Here is a 19076-nt window from a genome sequence, read left to right on the forward strand (position 1 = left end):
ACAAGTGCTTTAGCTACTTACATTGGGATCAGAGTAATGTATGTGATGTTGTCTCATATTTATTTATTACTATTTATTAATCAAATACATAAATAAAACTATTTATTGGTAGAACTTGGTTATAAAGATGTTATGCTGTCCTTAAGGGGTAGGGCTTTATGTAAGGTCACCTGGGAAGGTACCACCCACTTATAAAATGTTTTGGCACCAAGCAGCTATGTTTGGTGTTTCTGTTTGAAGCCTGTGTAACTACAGGCACAAGGGACATAACTACATTCTAGAGTCTACGTTTTGAACCGGCGGTGATAATATATTAGCAAACCACTAAGGTTTCGTGCTGGTATCATGACGATGATTTCTAAGGTCATTAGATAAAATCATGGCGTATGTAAGCTGAACCTTTAAACTATAAAAAGTATAATAATGAAAATAAACTATCAAAGTTAAATGAGTTCGCTACACACAGCCTTTATGGAACAAGTCCATTGTTCCAGCGTCAAAGAGAACTTCGAATATAAACAGTTATTATGAATGCATGCACAAATTACATCGACTTACAACAAACTGTTCGAAATTCAAAATATTTGCACTGACCATACAGATGTAACCGTCTTCTTCAACGGTTGCCTATCACATCAAGGGATCCACCCTGGTCTCATAGACAGGGTTGCCATCTTCCATGTAATTAATTAAAGTTAAATACAGAACATTTTATTTGGTATTATCGACATTTTTTTTCAAGTAATTCGATAGCAATGTAAATGTTTAATGACTTTGTCAAACTAATTACGAGATGTATCCTCGTTAAGGTATAAAAAACTTATTGTATATTGTATTTTGATATGGTTCTAATTATGCCTATTCTTTCCAGGTTTGCTCGGAAAGCAGTGCGAGTGAATCATCATTGGAATCGTCCAGCGGATATGGAAGCCAAGGGGCTTTCGCGGCCGAGGACCATGCCCACCAACATTTGATCCAACATCCTGACGGTATGCGAATTTTGATCTTATTGTTTGAACAATAGTGTCGTTATTTGAATGCATCCTAGATGTTTGTATTGTTTTATTGATTTTTTTAATTCTATTTTCAATTTTTTTTTAGTTGTCAATGTGTGCGTTAGTTTTGCTATTTTTATTATTATTTTGTTTTTTTTTTTTTTTGTTGTTGTTCATGCTTTGCATGCGATTATTTTGCGTAAACCAGTCGAATCGGAGATCGTGACGTTGCGAAGAGATTCCGTGGCGATTGCCAGAGAAAACTTCTCGATATCGCTCGGGAGTTTGGAGGAGGCGGTCCGATCGTTGGACGAAGCTGTCGACTCGCCGACGTTTGCGACGATCGGCAAGAAGCCAGCCGTCCCTAAGAAGCGGCCCGTGTCTATGTCAGGTATGATGAATGCACAAAGTCGCTTCCTCTGTCCCTATATCCCTATAACCAACCCGCATTGGAACAGTGCGGTGGAATATGTTCCAAACCCTCTCCTTAATGAAAGAGGAGGCCTTATCGCAGCAGTGGGAAATTTACAGGCTGTTACTTTACTTTTTTTTTGTGTATGCTTGTATCTTTAAAACTATGCAACGGATTTTTGTGCATTTTTTTTTAAGATAGATGGATTCAAGAGTAATGTTTTTGTTTATAATGCACTGACAATATAGTAAAGAAACACTGATAATTTTAGAAGTATCTAATGTGATGTCGTAAATAAACAAATGCTGTTGTATATTTAGTATCAGTATTGCACCCGTGCGAAGCCGGGGCGGGTTGCTAGTTGATAATATATGAAATGTATACATTAATATGTATGAAATTTCCAATGTATAATGAAATGATGTTTATAGTTTCAAACAAATGAACTCTTTGGGAGAACATAATATGAAAAAAAAACATGTTTAAAAATATATGTATATGTATTGTCAAAATATTTACAACTAATTGTCGCTCGCGGCTTCGTTCGCGCGTTAGCATAGTGGTTTTCATGTGTTATGCAAGAAAGTAGCCTATGTACTTTCATGTAGTTCAAGTTTACTTCATATCAAGTTTCATCAAAATCGGTTCAGCGGTTTGGTCGTGGAAGAGCGACAGATAGATAGAGTTACTTTCACATTTATAATATTAGAATATTCAAGCAGACTTTCACAAGCACTTGTTCACACAATCATCGTGGTCGAGTGGTGTGTACACCGGTTTTCATGGGTACGCTACTCCGAGGTCCCGGGTTCGATTCCCGGCCGAGTCGATGTCGAAAATTAATCTGAAATAAAATAAAATGTCTTGGGTCTGGGTGTTTGTGGTACCATCGTTACTTCTGATTTTCCATATCAAAAGTGCTTTAGCTACTTACATTGGGATCAGAGTAATGTATGTGATGTTGTCCAATATTTATAATATAAGTAAGTAAGTAAATCTTTATTTGAGACATAAATAATTGACAAACATTGAAGACAAGAAACAAAATATAATAAGACTATAATTTAAGTAGGTACAAAAAAATAAAAAACTAAAACAATACCAAAGTATAAAAAAAATGCAAAACATACTTAGAACCAAAGACTTAGGTATGTGACTCAGCATAACCTAGGAAATACCTAGAAACTAGTTTTTGGTATATTTATAATAATATTAATATAACTAGGTTAAGATAACCGACGAAAGAAAGTTAAATAATAATATATGTATATGAAATGAAGTTTGTGTTTTGAACTTTGTCACATAATATATTCAGCGTCCGTGTGGTCGAGACGCGGTTCGTCAAGCTCGGTGGGAAAGCCTCCACCGCCGGTCAGGAGATCTTCGTCCATATCGAGACCGCAGAGGCCTCCGTATCAGGTTTATATCAATATTATTACAGTTACAATTAACGCGCAAAACGTGAAGACTAGAAAACGTCCTAATTGGGACGTTTGCCTTTAGTCGTTTTACGTAGTAATACGTTATAATACATCATAATTATGTAGTAATACGTTTTGCGTAATTAAAACATCTAGTTATTCATTTTACTTATTGTGTTTTATGAAGCTATCCTTTTTACTTGTAACGAAATGTAAAATAAACGGTCCCCGGCGCGGCACACTTTTTCTGTTGTTTAGTATGTAATATAATCCAGAGTTTGTTCTGCATACAAATTTTGTTTACACAGCCGTAAACTGTAAAGCATAGGTGTGCCTCCATACTCAAGCGGATTTTATATTTTCTCACTCCATTTAATCAAATGACAGGATCCTATAGCGCCGGCCCAAGAAACAGAGAGGGTACCACTAGTTTTTGTAGGTATTCTTAGTTTTGGGCATCGGCGCGTCCTACATTGAGGTGGAAAAACGCGTAATGCGTTTTACTAGCTATCACAAACGACCTTGGGGCTCGTAATCCAAGCTAGAACTGCCAGGGTTTTATTACATAGGCTTACGGTAACGTAGGGACATATTTACTTACTTCCCTAAGTTGGTGTCAAGTTACATAACATATTTAGATAACGAGAATACCCCAAACGTTTTGAACTGATGCGAAATAGTGTGCTTCTGGATTCTGAATTTAAATAACTTTTTTTTTGTTTTCCAGAGTACTGTCCAAAGTCCCGCCGTGAATACGAATGACACGGACAATCTCCCACCCCCACCAGCTTTTCTCTTGCAGCCCGATGGTGACAACAGTGCAGGTAAATATAATGATAATGATATTATGTTTACGTCGTGTGATACTTATAAATATCTTGGTGGTAGGGCTTTGTGCTAGCCCGTCTGGGTAGGTAACACCCTCTCATCAGTTATTCTACCGCCGAATAACAGTACTCAGTATTGTTGTGTTCCAGTCTGAAGGGTGAGTGAGCCAGTGTAACTACAGGCACAAGGGACATAACATCTTAGTTCCCAAGGTTGGTGGCACATTGACGATGTATGGAATAGTTAATATTTCTTACAGCGTCATTGTCTATGGGCGATGGTGACCACTTACCATCAGGTGGCCCATATGCTCGTCCGCCAACCTGTACCATAAAAGAAATATAGAGTATATAGAATAGTAACCAGATTTTTCTGGATAAATCTAGTTTGTCAGGTTATTTCTGGTACCTTGTGGTATTTTAGTATTCTCTTCTAATAAGAGTATAGGTTAGAAGTCTGTTCCATTGCGTCCTTCTTTTGTTTCGAACTGAAGTTTTGGTATTTATTCTCCAACGCTGTTCCAATTTGGTTTGGTTATCCAATCTTGGAAATGGAGTTTTTTGGAAGTTTTCTTTGTGAGCCAATGTAACTATTGATACAAGGGATAACTTAGCTTCCAAGGTTGGTGGCGCATTGGCGATGTAAGGGATGGTTAGTATTTCTTTCAGCGTCCATTGTATAAAAGCGTTGGTGACCACTTACCATCAGGTGGCCCATATGTTTTCCGCCAATATACTGCCAAGCTCTAGATTAATTAAAAACACAACACACCACTAAAGCCATCTTGACAAGGTTCTCCTACAAGGTTTTCTCTTCGATCTAAAGGAAAATAAAAATTTGCTGAAATAAGACATAGCTCGGCTATTTTATTTGGTTTGTAATCTTAACTTTCAGCACAAACAACTATAAACGTAGCTGAAACAGTGAAGCAGTTGACGGAATTGAAACACATGCCCGCCTCGCCCGGCCTCGTCCGCCGGACGTTACAAAATCAGAACCAAAACTCGACTCAGAGCCAAACTTACGCTCAGTCGCAGAGTCCGACTCAGCGCCAAACGTACGCTCAGTCGCAGAGTCCGACTCAGCTGAGCACCTTCCAGCAGGCGAAGAGTAACTTCTCTTCGACTGTCAGTTTGAATAATTCAGGAAGCTTGAACCCGATATACGGAACCACCGGGAACAGGATCATGACATACGTGGAGAATTCGATGTTCGTAAGGAAGAATAGTTTGAATAGTTCGAATTCAGATATATATGGAACCAATACGGGTGAGAATTCTTTGTATCTAGATTTTTAAATTGGAGTATTTTGAGTTTATTTTAAATATTTTTTGCTAAGCTAATTTAGGATTTATTGTATTATATAATACCAACCATTTGAATTAGTTTATCATTCAGCAATATTCCTTATAAGTAGTACTGTCTTAAGAAAAATAAGCTGAAATGTATCAGATTTTTTTGAGGAATTTGTGTCACTTCAATTTTAAGATCAAAATAGTTAAATTATAAAATAAATGTATTTAACTAACATGACTTTATTTTTAAACGTTGAAAAAAGTAACAACTAAGTTTCTTGCCGGTTCTTGTCCGGTAGAATCTACTTTTTCGGTAGTTCCACTTAATATCATTGTTAAATGTCGTTTGGAAGGTGTTTGTAAAAGCCTGCACGAATAAAGTTTATTTTAATTTTGATTTTTGATTATAGGTGGTATTTATATTTTGCAAAACGGTGGTAGCTTCACTTAATATAGTTGTTAAATGTCGTTTGAAAGGTGTTTGTAAAAGCCTGCCCGAATAAAGTTTATTTTGATTTTTGATTTTAGGTGGTATTTATGGCGAAACGAAAGGCTCACCGCACGGCTCGACGCCTTCAACTCCAAGCTACGGAGATACCAATACTTTCTCCAGCTTCGGTCCGAGGATGAACAACGACTCACACTATGGACAGACGGGTGAGACTCTATCTATTATTGGTATAGTAATGGGGTTTTAGTAATTATACCTTATATGCTGTAATCATTCTTCTGTAAAAAGTTCCCTTTCGATAAGGTAGTAACTGAGTTTTTTGACGGTTCTTTTCGGTAGAATCTAGTTTGCGAACCGCCGGTAGCTTTACTTTATATATATATATATATATATATATATATATATATATATATGGTATAGGCCACCTGATGGTAAGTGGTCACCATCACCCATAGACAATGAAGCTGAAAGAAATATTAACTATTCCTTACATCGTCAATGTGCAAGCAACCTTGGGAACTAAGATGTTATGTCCCTTGTGCCTGTAGTTACACTGGCTCACTCACCCTTCAAACCGGAACACAACAATAATGAGTACTGTTATGTGGCGGTAGAATAACTGATGAGTGGGTGGTACCTACCCAGACGGGCTTGTACAATGCCCTATCATTTATAAGTATTGCTTTTTGGTGATTTTTCATAAATATTTCCTATACATATAGGCTTGCAGAAACCCCTCCCACAACAAAAACAAAATCATTCTATACTCTATGAAAGTAGGTTTTTAACAAGCACTTTTGAATCGTCATATAACAACTATATTTTATACTATATAACTTTTACTTGGTGGTAGGGCTTTGTGCAAGCCCGTCTGGGTAGGTACCACCCACTCATCAGTTATTCTACCGCCAAATAACAGGACTCAGTATTGTTGTGTTCCGGTTTGAAAGGTGAGTGAGCCAGTGTAACTACAGGCACAAGGGACATAACATCTTAGTTCCCAAGGTTGGTGGCACATTGACGATGTAAGGAATAGTTAATATTTCTTACAGCGTCATTGTCTATGGGCGATGGTGACCACTTACCATCAGGTGGCCCATATGCTCGTCCGCCAACCTATACCATAAAAAAAATTGCTGAACCGAATTTCATGAAATTTGTTATGAAGCAAACTTTTTGCCTGACTCGGCGACGACTAGTAAAGTGTACTGTGATGGTGTCAGGCGTGAAGCTGGCGGACAAGTACGCGGCCGGCAAGTGCATCTACGCGCAGCCGGCCGGCGCGGCGGGTTACGCACTGGCGCGCCGCCTGTCCGCACGCTCGCACAGCGCCGAGCGACACCTCGCCGAGCGTGAGTGTACTGCCTCCTCAGATATAAGGGCCGAGATGGCCCAGTGGCTAGAACGCGTGTATCTTAACCGACGATTCAACAACAACAACAACAGCCTGTAAATTCCCACTGCTGGGCTAAAGGCCTCCTCTCCCTTTGAGGAGAAGGTTTGGAACTTACTCCACCACGCTGTTCCAATGCGGGTTGGTGGAATACACATGTGGCAGAATTTCTATGAAATTTATCACATGCAGGTTTCCTCACGATGTTTTCCTTCACCGCTGAGCACGAGATGAATTATAAAGACAAATTAAGCACATGAATCAGCGGTGCTTGCCTGGGTTTGAACCCGCAATCATCGGTTAAGATGCGTGCGTTCTAACCACTGGGCCATCTCGACTCAACCGACGATTGCGGGTTCCAAACCCGGAAAGCACCACTGAATATCCATGTGCTTAATTTGTGTTTATAAATCATGTCGTGTTCGGCGGTAAAGGAAAACATCGCGAGGAAATCTGCATGTGTCTGAATAACATTTTTTATAATTTTTGTCGGTTTGTCTGTCTGTTTGTTTGGTCCAGCTAATCTCTGGATCGACTGGACCGATTTTGACGGGACTTTCACTGGCAGATAACTGATATAATAGGGATTAACTTAGGCTACATTTTTTTTGTTATAATCAAAAACGTTCAAGGTCGCGGGCACAGCTACTTGTAAATGAAGTAACACTTACAGGAAAATCAAATTAAGCATCTATCAATTGTTATATTTTTGACGACCTCTGCGGTCGAGTGGTGTGTACACCGGTTTTCATGGGTACGCCATGGGTGCCGGGTTCGATTCCCGGCCGAGTCGATGTAGATTACCATTATTTTTCTACATTGTCTTGGGTCTGGGTGTTTGTGGTACTTTCGTTACTTCTGATTTTCCATAACACAAGTGCTTTAGCTACTTACATTGGGATCAGAGTAATGTATGTGATGTTCTCATATTATTCATTCATTCATTCATTCATTCATTCATTCATTCATTCATTCATTCATTCATTCATTCATTCATTCATTCATTCATCCATCCATTCATTCATTCATTCATTCTTTCATTCATTCATTCATTCATTCATTCATTCATTCATTCATTGATTCATTCATTCATTCATTCATTCATTCATTCATTCATTCATTCATTCATTCATTCATTCATTCATTCATTCATCCATCGATCCATTCATTCCTTCATTCATTCATTCATTCATTTATTTATTTGAATGTTTTCACTAGATGGTGGCTTAATAGCGAGCTTAAGCGCTAAGCTCGCCCCGCAGCTCTCTCCGCGGACGACGAGACGAGCCATCTCTACCATCACATCGTCCGATTCACCACCAAAAGGAAAAGGTACAGTTTCAATATTATTTTATAATAATAATAATAATAATTTATTTCAAGTATCAATGACTCATAGTGTTAGTTACAAATTTTTCTTAATAACTATGTTAGTGATATAAAAATAATTTAATTATAAGATTAATACATATTAAATAGGCATAATGCTCCTTATCACAACTACTAGCTGTAGACAACAGGTCCAGCCGAGATCTTACAACAATTAACCCACTACCACTGGTTAAACCAGCGGTTTAACCAGTGGGTTATACCCGATGTTTATTTTTAGTTAATTTTGTGGGAATTTTAAAGAGCGACCCTTAGTACGAATTCGTTCATGTTCGACTACGAATTTCCACCAGCGTCCTTTTTGGTCATTTTATTTCGATTTAATTGAAATAATTTCCTTCTTTTCATACATTTTTGGAAAGCTAAGAGAATCTGCAAACCAAGTTTTATAATTAGTTTTTTAGTTTTTAAGAGCGCAGTCTGTAAGCGTGGGAATTTATTTTCGAACACACACATAGGTATTTTACAATAATACATTTGCATTTTTCGGTGTATCGTACGCATCCCCTGAAATACTTAGTTGCTTTTTATCGATGCAACGAATAAATTATATTTTCATTACGCATTCACAACGTAGGATTTATAAAAATACATTTAAATACGAGTAATGTATTTAGCTATGAGGTTGTCACTCGCAAAATCAATCTTAAATTGTTTGTTAGCAAAGGGTGCGGTCCGAGTGCTATAAGATGCCTTATACACCTAATGATTTTTAGATTTTCAACTGCTTTTTATGCTTCTAAATAAATAATTATTATTTTGAGAATATTTTAGACACATTAAATAATCACTTACTAATATTTAATAAATAAAAATAACGGAAGCATATATTAATTATATTGTTTTTTTTTTCATTTCACTAAAATCTATTAAATAAACACAAAAAAAAAATTACAATTTGACAATTATTACGATAACAGCGATATGAAAAAAATATCTAACACAATTTTTTTATATAAATTACAATCAGAAGCAGAAAAAACTAATCAAACATTTACAAAAAAATAAAAAAAATTGTTTGGTGTTATGGGGGATAAAAAATCTTTGTCTTGGTTAAACAAGTCAATGACACAAGAAAATGTTTTTTATGAAATAATTCAATTAAAATTATTTTATATTAGGTATATAAAAATAAAGGGGTTGGGCCGTTGACGGGATCTGGTCATAAAAGGTACTAAGCATCAATACACAGAAGAATGTATATCAACATTTTTGTTTAGCACTATGTACTAACTAATGTATTAATAAAGCAGTTAAATATTTAAGAATTAAGCAGACTAACGTCATCAACATCATGAGCAATGGTATGAGTTACCGTTCGTTTTAAATTTAGAATTTAGAAAAAAAAAAATTAGGCAACTGTGAGGCAGCAAATCCACCACAAAACAGCAGCTCCAAAGCAGTAAAACTCTCCAGTTAAGTCAGCCGAGAAATATAATAATACTTTGGAACATAATTTTAAAAATATATGACGATAGAGTGACTTTGATTAAATGATAGAGCCGCGTAGTTTTTTCTATATGATCTGTTAGACCAGCATGCATCAGTTACTACTGTGATCACAGGTATTCCGTTAATGTCTACTGCGACGTCTAGTAACACTAAATCAAATTCCTATGCTGCTTCTTCCATTCCATGTATTAATCGTACAGGTATATAGACTTAAAGGGTATTGCAAGATAAACAGAAACCTATTTTAATCCAGCATAACCAGTACCTTTCGACACATTTCGATAAAACCAGACACAGCAGTCTCATTTATATTCAGGTTTCCACAATTTTCATCCTCACAATTTTGTATTTCTAATTCGACATTACAAATTTTGCACATTAATATTTAAGATTTTACAGAGGTAAATTCAGAATGCAAATCCTTTTTTTTTTTCTTTTAAAAGTTGAAGATGCTTGAAATAATTTATCCAAATGCCGAATTGCGATTTGTGATTTTCCGTAATTGCTCGTAAAAGTGTACCTAAAGGGGCGCAACTTTATCTCAGTGCCCCAAGTCATCCACACCTGCATATGGTGCACCCTGATCTACGAGGCCCTGGCGACCGATTGATGGCAGGATGAACATCTAAAACAGCGTAAATAAGTGATTCAGACATAGTCACCTATGCGTGAACGCCCTGCGTTTTCTATCCCGAAAGCAAGCTTGGCGAGTATATCATTTACCCCAAAAGAAGGACCAAAATGTCCACGGCCCCAGTCCACGGCAACAGACAATAGTACAACAGTAGGGCAGGCTCTGCCAAGAAACTCCGTGTTACGAACGGCCCCACAAACAAACTAACCCTACAACAACAACAACAACAACAGCCTGTAAATTCCCACTGCTGGGCTAAAGGCCCATAATCATAAAACGCCTCCTCTCCCCTTGAGGAGACGGTTTCGAACATATTCCACCACGCTGTTCTTCGGTTTCCTCACGATGTTTACCTTCACCGCAGAGCAGGAGATAAATTATAAAAAAAAATTAAGCTCATGAATCAGTGGTGCTTGCTTGGTTTGAACTCGCAATCATTGGTTAAGATGCACGCGTTCTAATCACTGGGCCATCTCGACTCAACTAAACTGGTAACGTACAATTAACAAACGATTAGATTTGATGAACATCTGGTGCACCTGGAAGAGGAACTGAAATATATAAGATAATACCTTTGAGGTCTCTGCGAAGTCCGAAGAGAGGGAGTGGACAAAATCACTTAGATTCGGGTTCTCTTATGTACTTCAGGGAGGGAAACCAACAATCTCAAGGCGGGACCGGGTTTCTGGTGCATAAGGACCTCATTAATAACTTCAATACAAATGGGATATTTACCATATTTTTTATGTTTATTAGATGCAGCTCCATATTTGGACATTATCTACGAATGTTTTGTGTGCATGAGTCTCATGATAAAAATAGCCATGTTAATTTTAAATCTCATTAATAACGTTGTCGAAATCTCCAGTGAGTTGACAGGGGTTGCGTACTTCTTCAAAGTTGTACAGGTTACGCACCCAACAAGACACCTTCAGATGATGAAGAGGAAAATATGTACCAAGGCATATCAGGAGTGGAACTTCCTAGAAAAAGAGGAGCAATCTGAATTCATTCTTTAAGAAACAGCTCAACGGAAGTGGACAGGGCAAAGCCCCGATGCAATGACCAAAAATTAGATAGATTTCATCATAATGGACAAGCGACGGATACTTAGAGATGTCTCTTTGGTCACCGGGTTTAATACCTGAAGTGATCACCAACTCGTACGAGGCACTCTGGATATTCGTTTCAAGCTCGAACGTGCCTATTTGATGAAGTCTACGTTTAGACCTAACATGCTTCAAGCCGGAGATAGCAACCGATTCGCTGCCTTGGAAGCCACAAACGACGTTGACCAGAAACTTGAACAAGTGGTAGGAATTCTGCGAGATGAAGGCAAGAAATTCCATCAGCAGAGACTCTGCAGCTCATGCAGGAGCGACGAGGTAACCATCTACTTCATCAGATAGGGCTTAGACAAACTACAAAATCACGAGACTTGTGCAACATGATCTCCACAACTCGAATAACCATTCCAGCGAACGGGCGATCGAGCTACGCGTTGCATCTTACAAATTTTTCGATATTTATGACCAAAAATAAAAATTAAAACAAAAATTGTTGCTGAGTTTTTGACTTTTTTGATCGACATTTTCATAACGATGACGACGATGATGACGATAACGACGAACGCGAAAATGATTAAGATATCTTTGTAGAGCACAAAAAAAGGTACAAAAAAGGTTCTCGTAAAAAATTTCGAATTTGATTGCCGAGTTATTGCCGGGAACAAATTTTACCATTTTTTCGGCCTTCATCCATCCATCCATCAGCCCATTTCCGTCCACTGCTGGACATAGGCCTCTCCAATTGCACGCCACTGAGATCGTTCTTGGGCTACTCGCATCCAGCTCCTGCCAGCCGTCTTGCGTAAGTCGTCACTCCACCGTGCCCGAGGACGTCCTACACTACGTTTGCCGAGACGCGGTCTCCACTCTAGAACACGTTTCGCCCAACGGTTATCGGTTCTGCGGCAAATATGGCCAGCCCACTGCCACTTCAGCTTACTAATCCGGTGGGCTATGTCGATGGCTTTGGTTCTCTGGCGGATCGCCTCATTTCTGATGCGATCCCGCAGAGAAACGCCGAGCATAGCCCTTTCCATAGCACGCTGAGCGACTTTAAACCTTTTGGACCAGCCTTGCCGTGAGTGTCCACGTTTCGGCTCCGTATGTCATAACGGGTAGGACGCACTGGTTGAAGACTTTCGTCTTAAGGCACTGTGGGATCGACGATGTAAAGATTCGACGTAATTTTCCAAACGCTGCCCAACCTAGCTGAATTCTTCTATTCACCTCATCCTCAAGTTTGTTTCTACCAAATCGCAAAGTCGGCCCAAGGTAGACATATTTTTGAACAACTTCGAGGACGGTACCGTGTATCGCAATCGGTTCCGGTAGAACATGTTCATTGAACATGACCTTGGTTTTATCCAAGTTCATCCGTAGACCGATACGCATAGGAGAATCAGCCAGATCGTTCAGCATTTGTTGTATGTCCTGCAGCGTTTCTGCCACGATGACGATGTCGTCTGCAAATCTCAAGTGAGAGATGTATTCGCCATTGATGTTGATGCCACGTCCTTTCCAGTTCAGCGTTTTGAACATATCCTCCATTGCATTAGTGAACAATTTGGGGGAAATGACGTCCCCTTGTCTCACTCCTCGATACAATGGTATGGGACTTGTTTGCTGATTCTGTACTCGGACGGACATGGTGGCGGCTTTGTAGAGACATCTCATCACTTGGATATATCGCCAATCAACTTGGCAACGCTGCAGGGACTCCAGAACAGCCCAGATTTCAACCGAGTCAAAGGCCTTCTCATAGTCCACGAATGCAAGACACAGGGGCCGATTATACTCTTGGGACTTCTGTATAATCTGCCGCACTGTGTGGATGTGGTCTATGGTGGCGTATCCGGTCCGAAACCCGGTCTGTTCTGGGGGTTGGAATTTGTCGAATCTTCGCGCAAGACGGTTCGTGATCACTCTTGAAAACAGCTTATAGACGTGACTCAGTAGGGATATGGGACGATAGTTCTTCAGCAGGGTTTTGTCTCCCTTTTTGAAGAACAGGACGACCACACTCCTACTCCACGCCTCCCGAGTTCTCCCTTCGAAGAGGACAGAGTTAAAAAGCTTTTGGAGTTCCTTGAGTACCGGATTACCTCCTGCTTTTAATAACTCTACAGTAATACCGTCCTCTCCAGGGCTTTTCCATTTTTAAGCTGTTTAAGAGCAATCTCGATTTCGCCACCACTGACTTCAGGCAGGTCTTCTGAGAAATGGCGTGTTAATGTAGCTCTAGAATCCTCATATTCGGGATCAGGTCGAGGTGCATGCGATGCGTATAATTGACCGTAGAAGTCCTCTACTTCCGAAAGAATTGCTGGCTTGGAAGAAACGACTTCTCCACTTGATGTGGTCAACTTCGTCAGGTGGCTCCTTCCAAGAGATTGTACGAACACCTTAGACCCCCGATTCTGCTCGATTGCTCTTTCAATCGTAAGAGTATTGGAGCACCGGAGGTCGTGTCGTACGCGTTTGCTGATCTCTCGGTTTAGTTGCCGCTTCTCTGACAAAGTGACAGGTGGGTTTTCACGTCGTTTCTTCATTAGCCCTAAGGTCTCTTCTGAAAGTTTGGACTTCCTGCCCTTGCGCTGCATGCCGCAAAATCTTGTGCCTTCTTCCCTGAGAATTCGAACTACATTTTCTAGGGTCTGGTTTACGTCTGTTGTGGTTTTCACGGCAGCGAATCGGTTCTCCAGGTTTGACTGGAAAGTTTCAGATCCCGCAATGGGTTGGAGCAGCTTTGGTCGGAGCGTGGACTTCATCAGACGGACGCGCTCGGCCCTAAAATCGATATTCAGAGAGCCTCGGACAAGTCGGTGATCACTACCGGTATTGAACCTGTTGATCACAGAGACGTCTCTGAATATGTGCCTCTTGTCTGTCATGATGAAGTCTATCTCATTTTTGGTCATAGTGTCGGGGCTTTGCCACGTCCACTTCCTTTGGGGCTGTTTCTTGAAGAAGGAGTTCATCAAGAAGAGCCCCTCCCGTTCGAGGAAGTTCACAAGCATCTGCCCCCTATGATTCCTACTTCCAAATCCATGGGGTCCTACTACCGATTCGCTGCAATTCTGTACTCCCACTTTAGCGTTAAAGTCCCCCATGACAACGTTGTAGTGGGTTTTCGTGGTGAAGTGGAGGGCCCTCGATATATCATCGAACAATTCTTCCACTTCATCGTCCGAGTGTGTCGAGGTCGGTGCGTACGCTTGCACTACCTTGAGGCTGTACCTCTCGGTGAGTTTTATTATGAGGTACGCAACCCTGTTCGACACACTGGAGATTTCCACAACGTTGTCAGCTAGGGACTTATTTACCAGAAACCCAACGCCACCTTGGGATTGTTGGTCTCCCTCTCGGAAGTACATTAGGTGGCCCGAATCGAGGGTTACGGTGTCCTCTCCCTCTCTCCGGACTTCACATAGCTCTAATATGTGCCACCTAATTTTCCCAAGTTCTACCTCAAGTTGCGCTAGATGCGAGTCAAACCGTAGCGTGCGTCCGTTGTACGTCGCAAGGGTCAGTCGATTGTGGTGGCGTCCCGTAGCCCGGTGATTCTTAGCACCCCCCGTCCCGCCGTTACCATCATCGCCACCATGACGAGGAATAGCGGGGCTGCCGGGAACTGGGGGCCGTGGCTTGTGTGAGTGCTGCATTTAGAGGATATTGCCCATAATCGCCACGCTGGGCAGGCGTGTTGGCGATCGCAGAACGTAGCTACTCGCACCGGTGACGCTGCTGCCCGTCATCGGCCTGTGGTATTTAGCTACGTTTATCTTGATGGTTATACCGCCATCAAAATATCATTCGGTCGCCAGAGCCCCGTTTGCTAGTTGGCAGGATGCACCACGGGCAGGTGAGGTTGGCTTGGGGCGCTAAGATGTAATTTGCGCCCCCTTACATCCCTTATTGATGGCGGCCTTAGCGCCCCGGAATTAATGGCCTTTAATTGTCATTTATTTGCCATTTTTTCGACGAAATGACTGCACTAATAAAATAAGTAAAACATTAACCGATTAGCAATCATACTTGCTCAGTTCATCTGATTCCTTGAAAAGTAAAAATTAACAATTGCGTCCCACGACACTCGGGCCCCACCCTTATGTTAGCTTGTCTATGTGTGCGTAGACGTTTCGCGTAATTATAATGTCCGACTCGAAATAAAATTGACGTGCTCTCACCTTGAGCTCTGGGGAGGGACTGAAGATTTATTGACAGCGATGTCGAATAAAAAATCAAAACCGTCAAATGATTTTCTCCATACTAAAATGTATGGACGACGAATGCAAAAAAGGAAGCAATATTTAAATAAAAAATACTAAAATATTGTGTAATATAATAAAAATTTAATGTGGTACACTTATTATTTACACTTTTGAGACCCTTTTTAAGCAAAAATACATGAATAAACTAGCAGCTAAATAGCTCAGTAAAGCTAAATAAAAAAGGTCGATTTCAGTGTTTGGAGTCATGTTGGCGATGAATATGCTAGGTTATTGATGTATATTTTAGATATATTATGATGTGAAACTTGAGACATATCTATTAAGATACTGCATGTAATTTTTTATCCATATTCGATGCTCCAGTTTTTAGATATTTAAAAACTAGTAAGTGCTATTTTAGCGTTCCGTAAGGACGGCCCCCTTAAGGCACTTTTGAGGAAAAAAATCTAAAAATAATTGAAAAAAAATCATTTTCCGTCTGGCATTTTTAAATTTGGACCGATAATTATTGTTTAAATATTGACAAATATCCAGTGTTTAGTCGTTTTTATAAAATAAAAGAAACAAACAGATTTTAATTGATACTTTTTTTTAAATAAATTTTTAAAGTTGCATTTTTGACAAATTTTGAAAAAAGCTAAAAAACGTGATAACTCAAAAATGGTTCTCTTTTGGATTGTGCATATGGAGGTTAAAATTATTGCAAATACCAATAACCCTGTCTATAATGAATACAAAACTCGTTAGAATACAATCTGACGAGACAAATTATAATGTGTCCAATAATTGTAAACTGAGAAATACGATTGCAATTAATCGTATTATTTTTCGCTATATTGTAATCTATATAATCTAATCTAATCTTACGGTGACATATATATCCCGCTGAGTTTTCCTTCGCCGGTTCTTTCTAGGTGTTTAATTCGGTACTGGTGATTATTTCACCACGTGCGAGCGCTACGACCATCATTTTTCTTTTTGCCTTTACGTGATTAGACCCCTGAAGAACCGCCATACTGGTACAAATGACCAAATATTTTGTCATTATCATCTCCCGGTCTACGCTGTATAGTGCTCGAAACGTCGGAATGATAAAAATAATTAATATACGCGATTTAAATCCGTTAAAACTAGTTTTATTTTAATGTCTAGTAATCGCGAAAATCTAGGTCAACATTATGTGAATCGGTACTGGTATTAGATGTTTGACCAGGGCCGTATTTAGGGGAGGGCAACCGGGCCAACTGCCCTGGCTGAAAACTGTGGCCTCCACATTCGTGGGGGCCACAGTTTTAAGCAAGGTAACAAATACCGAGATATAGTCAAATTATAATAATGTTATTATATAATATTTTAAAAGTTACCGATACAAGTAAATAAATCATAGCTTACTGATTGAAATAGAAAAAGTAATTAATTCATGATAATATAATTATTAGGTTGCTCACGTTTCTGTTTGTCTAGGGCCCCCAATGCTTTGTGGCCCGGGGGCCTATTGATAAGCAAGTTAAACACTTGTATACTGAATAAAGTTTGTTGACCCCGGCGTGCGCGTTGCAGGCGCGCCGGCGGCCGTGCAGCCCGCGTTCCTGGACAAGCTGTCGGCCACGCTGCAGCGCCGCCAGCTGCAGTCGGCGCGCGCGAGCTCCGTGCGCGAGCGCATCAACGCGCACGCGCAGGTGCCGCCCTCGCCCTAGCCTCGCTCGCACGCACTGTCGCGCTCGTGCAGCGACACTGCGTCCGGGTGTATACACTAATCTAAGACGTTTTTTAATTATTTGTAGGTGACAGCCCAGCGAATGGACCACCCTTTGGTGAGTGGTCACCCGAGGGATCTGGCAATAGTATAGTCCACTCTCTGTTGCACCGCCCTCGGGCTCTGCCTTGTGACTGTATATACACTGGCTCACTCATTTTGGTCCCGGGCACAATATGGGGTGTCGATATTTGGTGGGAGAATTTCTGATGAGAAAGATGAGCTGGCTTTTGACGCTAAGTAATATAATGTCACGTTTACACTATTTGAATAGGTTATGTATGTTGACATACATATGTAATATCTACGTGATAATAGTATTGTGCTGGGCGCTGAAACACTGCACAGCTAATACGCAAGTATTATGACAGCGAACGCTCGCTAAGCAACTACTCGAACGCTTGGATCACTTTCCACTCAGACTCCATTCTGAGCAACATGGTGGCTCGTGTGTATTCAGCTTAAAATATAAAGGAAGTCTTACATATAATTTATTGCAGTTATTTAATACGGGTTATTTACCATGTTTTTTTATTTTTAATCGATGGAGCTCGATATCTCGTGAACAAGACGTTCGTAGATAATGTCGAAGTATAATAACTCATCATCATCATCAACAGCCGGTAAATTTTCCACTGCTGGGCTAAGGCCTTCTCTCCCTTTGAGGAAAAGGTTTAGAACATATTCCACCACGCTGTTCTAGTTTGACTTAGTGGAATACACATGTGGCCAAATCGCTCAGACATTAGACACATGCGGGTTTCCTTACGATGTTTTCATTCAACGCTGAGCACAAAATGAATTATAAACATAAAATAAAGCACATGAATATTCAGTGGTGTCTGCCTGGGTTTGAACTCGCAATCATCGGTTAAGCTGCATCTAACCGCTGGGACATCTCGGTTCATTCGTAGATAATGTCGAAATATTTACTAATGTAACGAAAAATAAAATGTATGATAAATATCCCGTATTAAATAACTGTAATAATAAAAGTAACCATGTTGATTTGAAATCTGTCTTATAATTTTCTCTTTGTGTCTCCACGCAGCCCGACCCGAGAGTGTGTCACACTTCGCTTATGGAGCAGATAAAGCGCGGGGCGACGTTACGGAGGAATAAATTCTGCAACGATCGGTCCGCGCCTAAAATACGTTAATATTAACGGAAAATGTGCACAGGAATACAACTCGTATGACAAGTATTTAAAGCCTATTTTCATCTGTAATCTCATAAAACTGTCACTAGCATTGCTTTAATATTGTGAATATCGTTGCTTGGTTAACATAGTTCAAGTTGTGAATTGTTTATTGTATTCAGAAAATTGTCTGATTGGTGCTTTTCTTTTAAATGCCATATTAGTTGAAACTGGTTGTACTCCCAACATTGTACGCGATAGAATTTAACAAAGAAAATATTACAGTAGCCTAATTTACTCCTTATTATATCAGTTATCTGCCAGTGAAAGTCCCGTCAAAATCGGTCCAGCCGTTACAGAGATTAGCCGGAACAAACAGACAGACAGACAAATATTGTAAAAAATGTTATTTTGGTATATGTACCGTGTATATACATATGCATTGAGTTAAAAGGGCTATTTTAATATTACAAACAGAAACTTCAATTTTATTATATGTATAGATTATTTTGTTTGTTCATGTAATTACAAACGTCAGTTTATAGTTGTTATTATAATAGCTTACGGTCAGAATCAAATCAAGATTGGGTTTAGTTAGTCATACATTTCGTAC

At 39.8% G+C, this 19076-nt stretch overlaps 1 protein-coding gene across 4 annotated transcripts in view; it reads left to right on the forward strand.

Moving 5' to 3' along the window:
* The window catches only part of LOC124539261 (flocculation protein FLO11), a 218334-nt gene extending 199501 nt beyond the window's left edge, over positions 1 to 18833 (forward strand). For 2 of the 4 annotated variants that reach the window (XM_047116583.1, XM_047116581.1), the window contains 11 exons: positions 872 to 989; positions 1204 to 1386; positions 2723 to 2826; positions 3556 to 3652; positions 4551 to 4925; positions 5480 to 5608; positions 6626 to 6754; positions 8014 to 8127; positions 17130 to 17248; positions 17354 to 17383; positions 18377 to 18833. In XM_047116583.1, the coding sequence (XP_046972539.1) occupies positions 872 to 989; positions 1204 to 1386; positions 2723 to 2826; positions 3556 to 3652; positions 4551 to 4925; positions 5480 to 5608; positions 6626 to 6754; positions 8014 to 8127; positions 17130 to 17248; positions 17354 to 17383; positions 18377 to 18484 (1506 nt within the window). In that variant the 3' untranslated portion in view covers positions 18485 to 18833. Of the gene's footprint in view, positions 1 to 871; positions 990 to 1203; positions 1387 to 2722; positions 2827 to 3555; positions 3653 to 4550; positions 4926 to 5479; positions 5609 to 6625; positions 6755 to 8013; positions 8128 to 17129; positions 17314 to 17353; positions 17384 to 18376 lie in introns of all 4 variants that reach the window. The other 2 variants (XM_047116582.1, XM_047116584.1) reach the window with 2 other exon arrangements.
* The last annotated feature ends 243 nt before the right edge of the window (positions 18834 to 19076 follow it).

This window comes from Vanessa cardui, chromosome 22 (assembly GCF_905220365.1).
Source record: "Vanessa cardui chromosome 22, ilVanCard2.1, whole genome shotgun sequence".
NCBI lineage: Eukaryota > Metazoa > Arthropoda > Insecta > Lepidoptera > Nymphalidae > Vanessa > Vanessa cardui.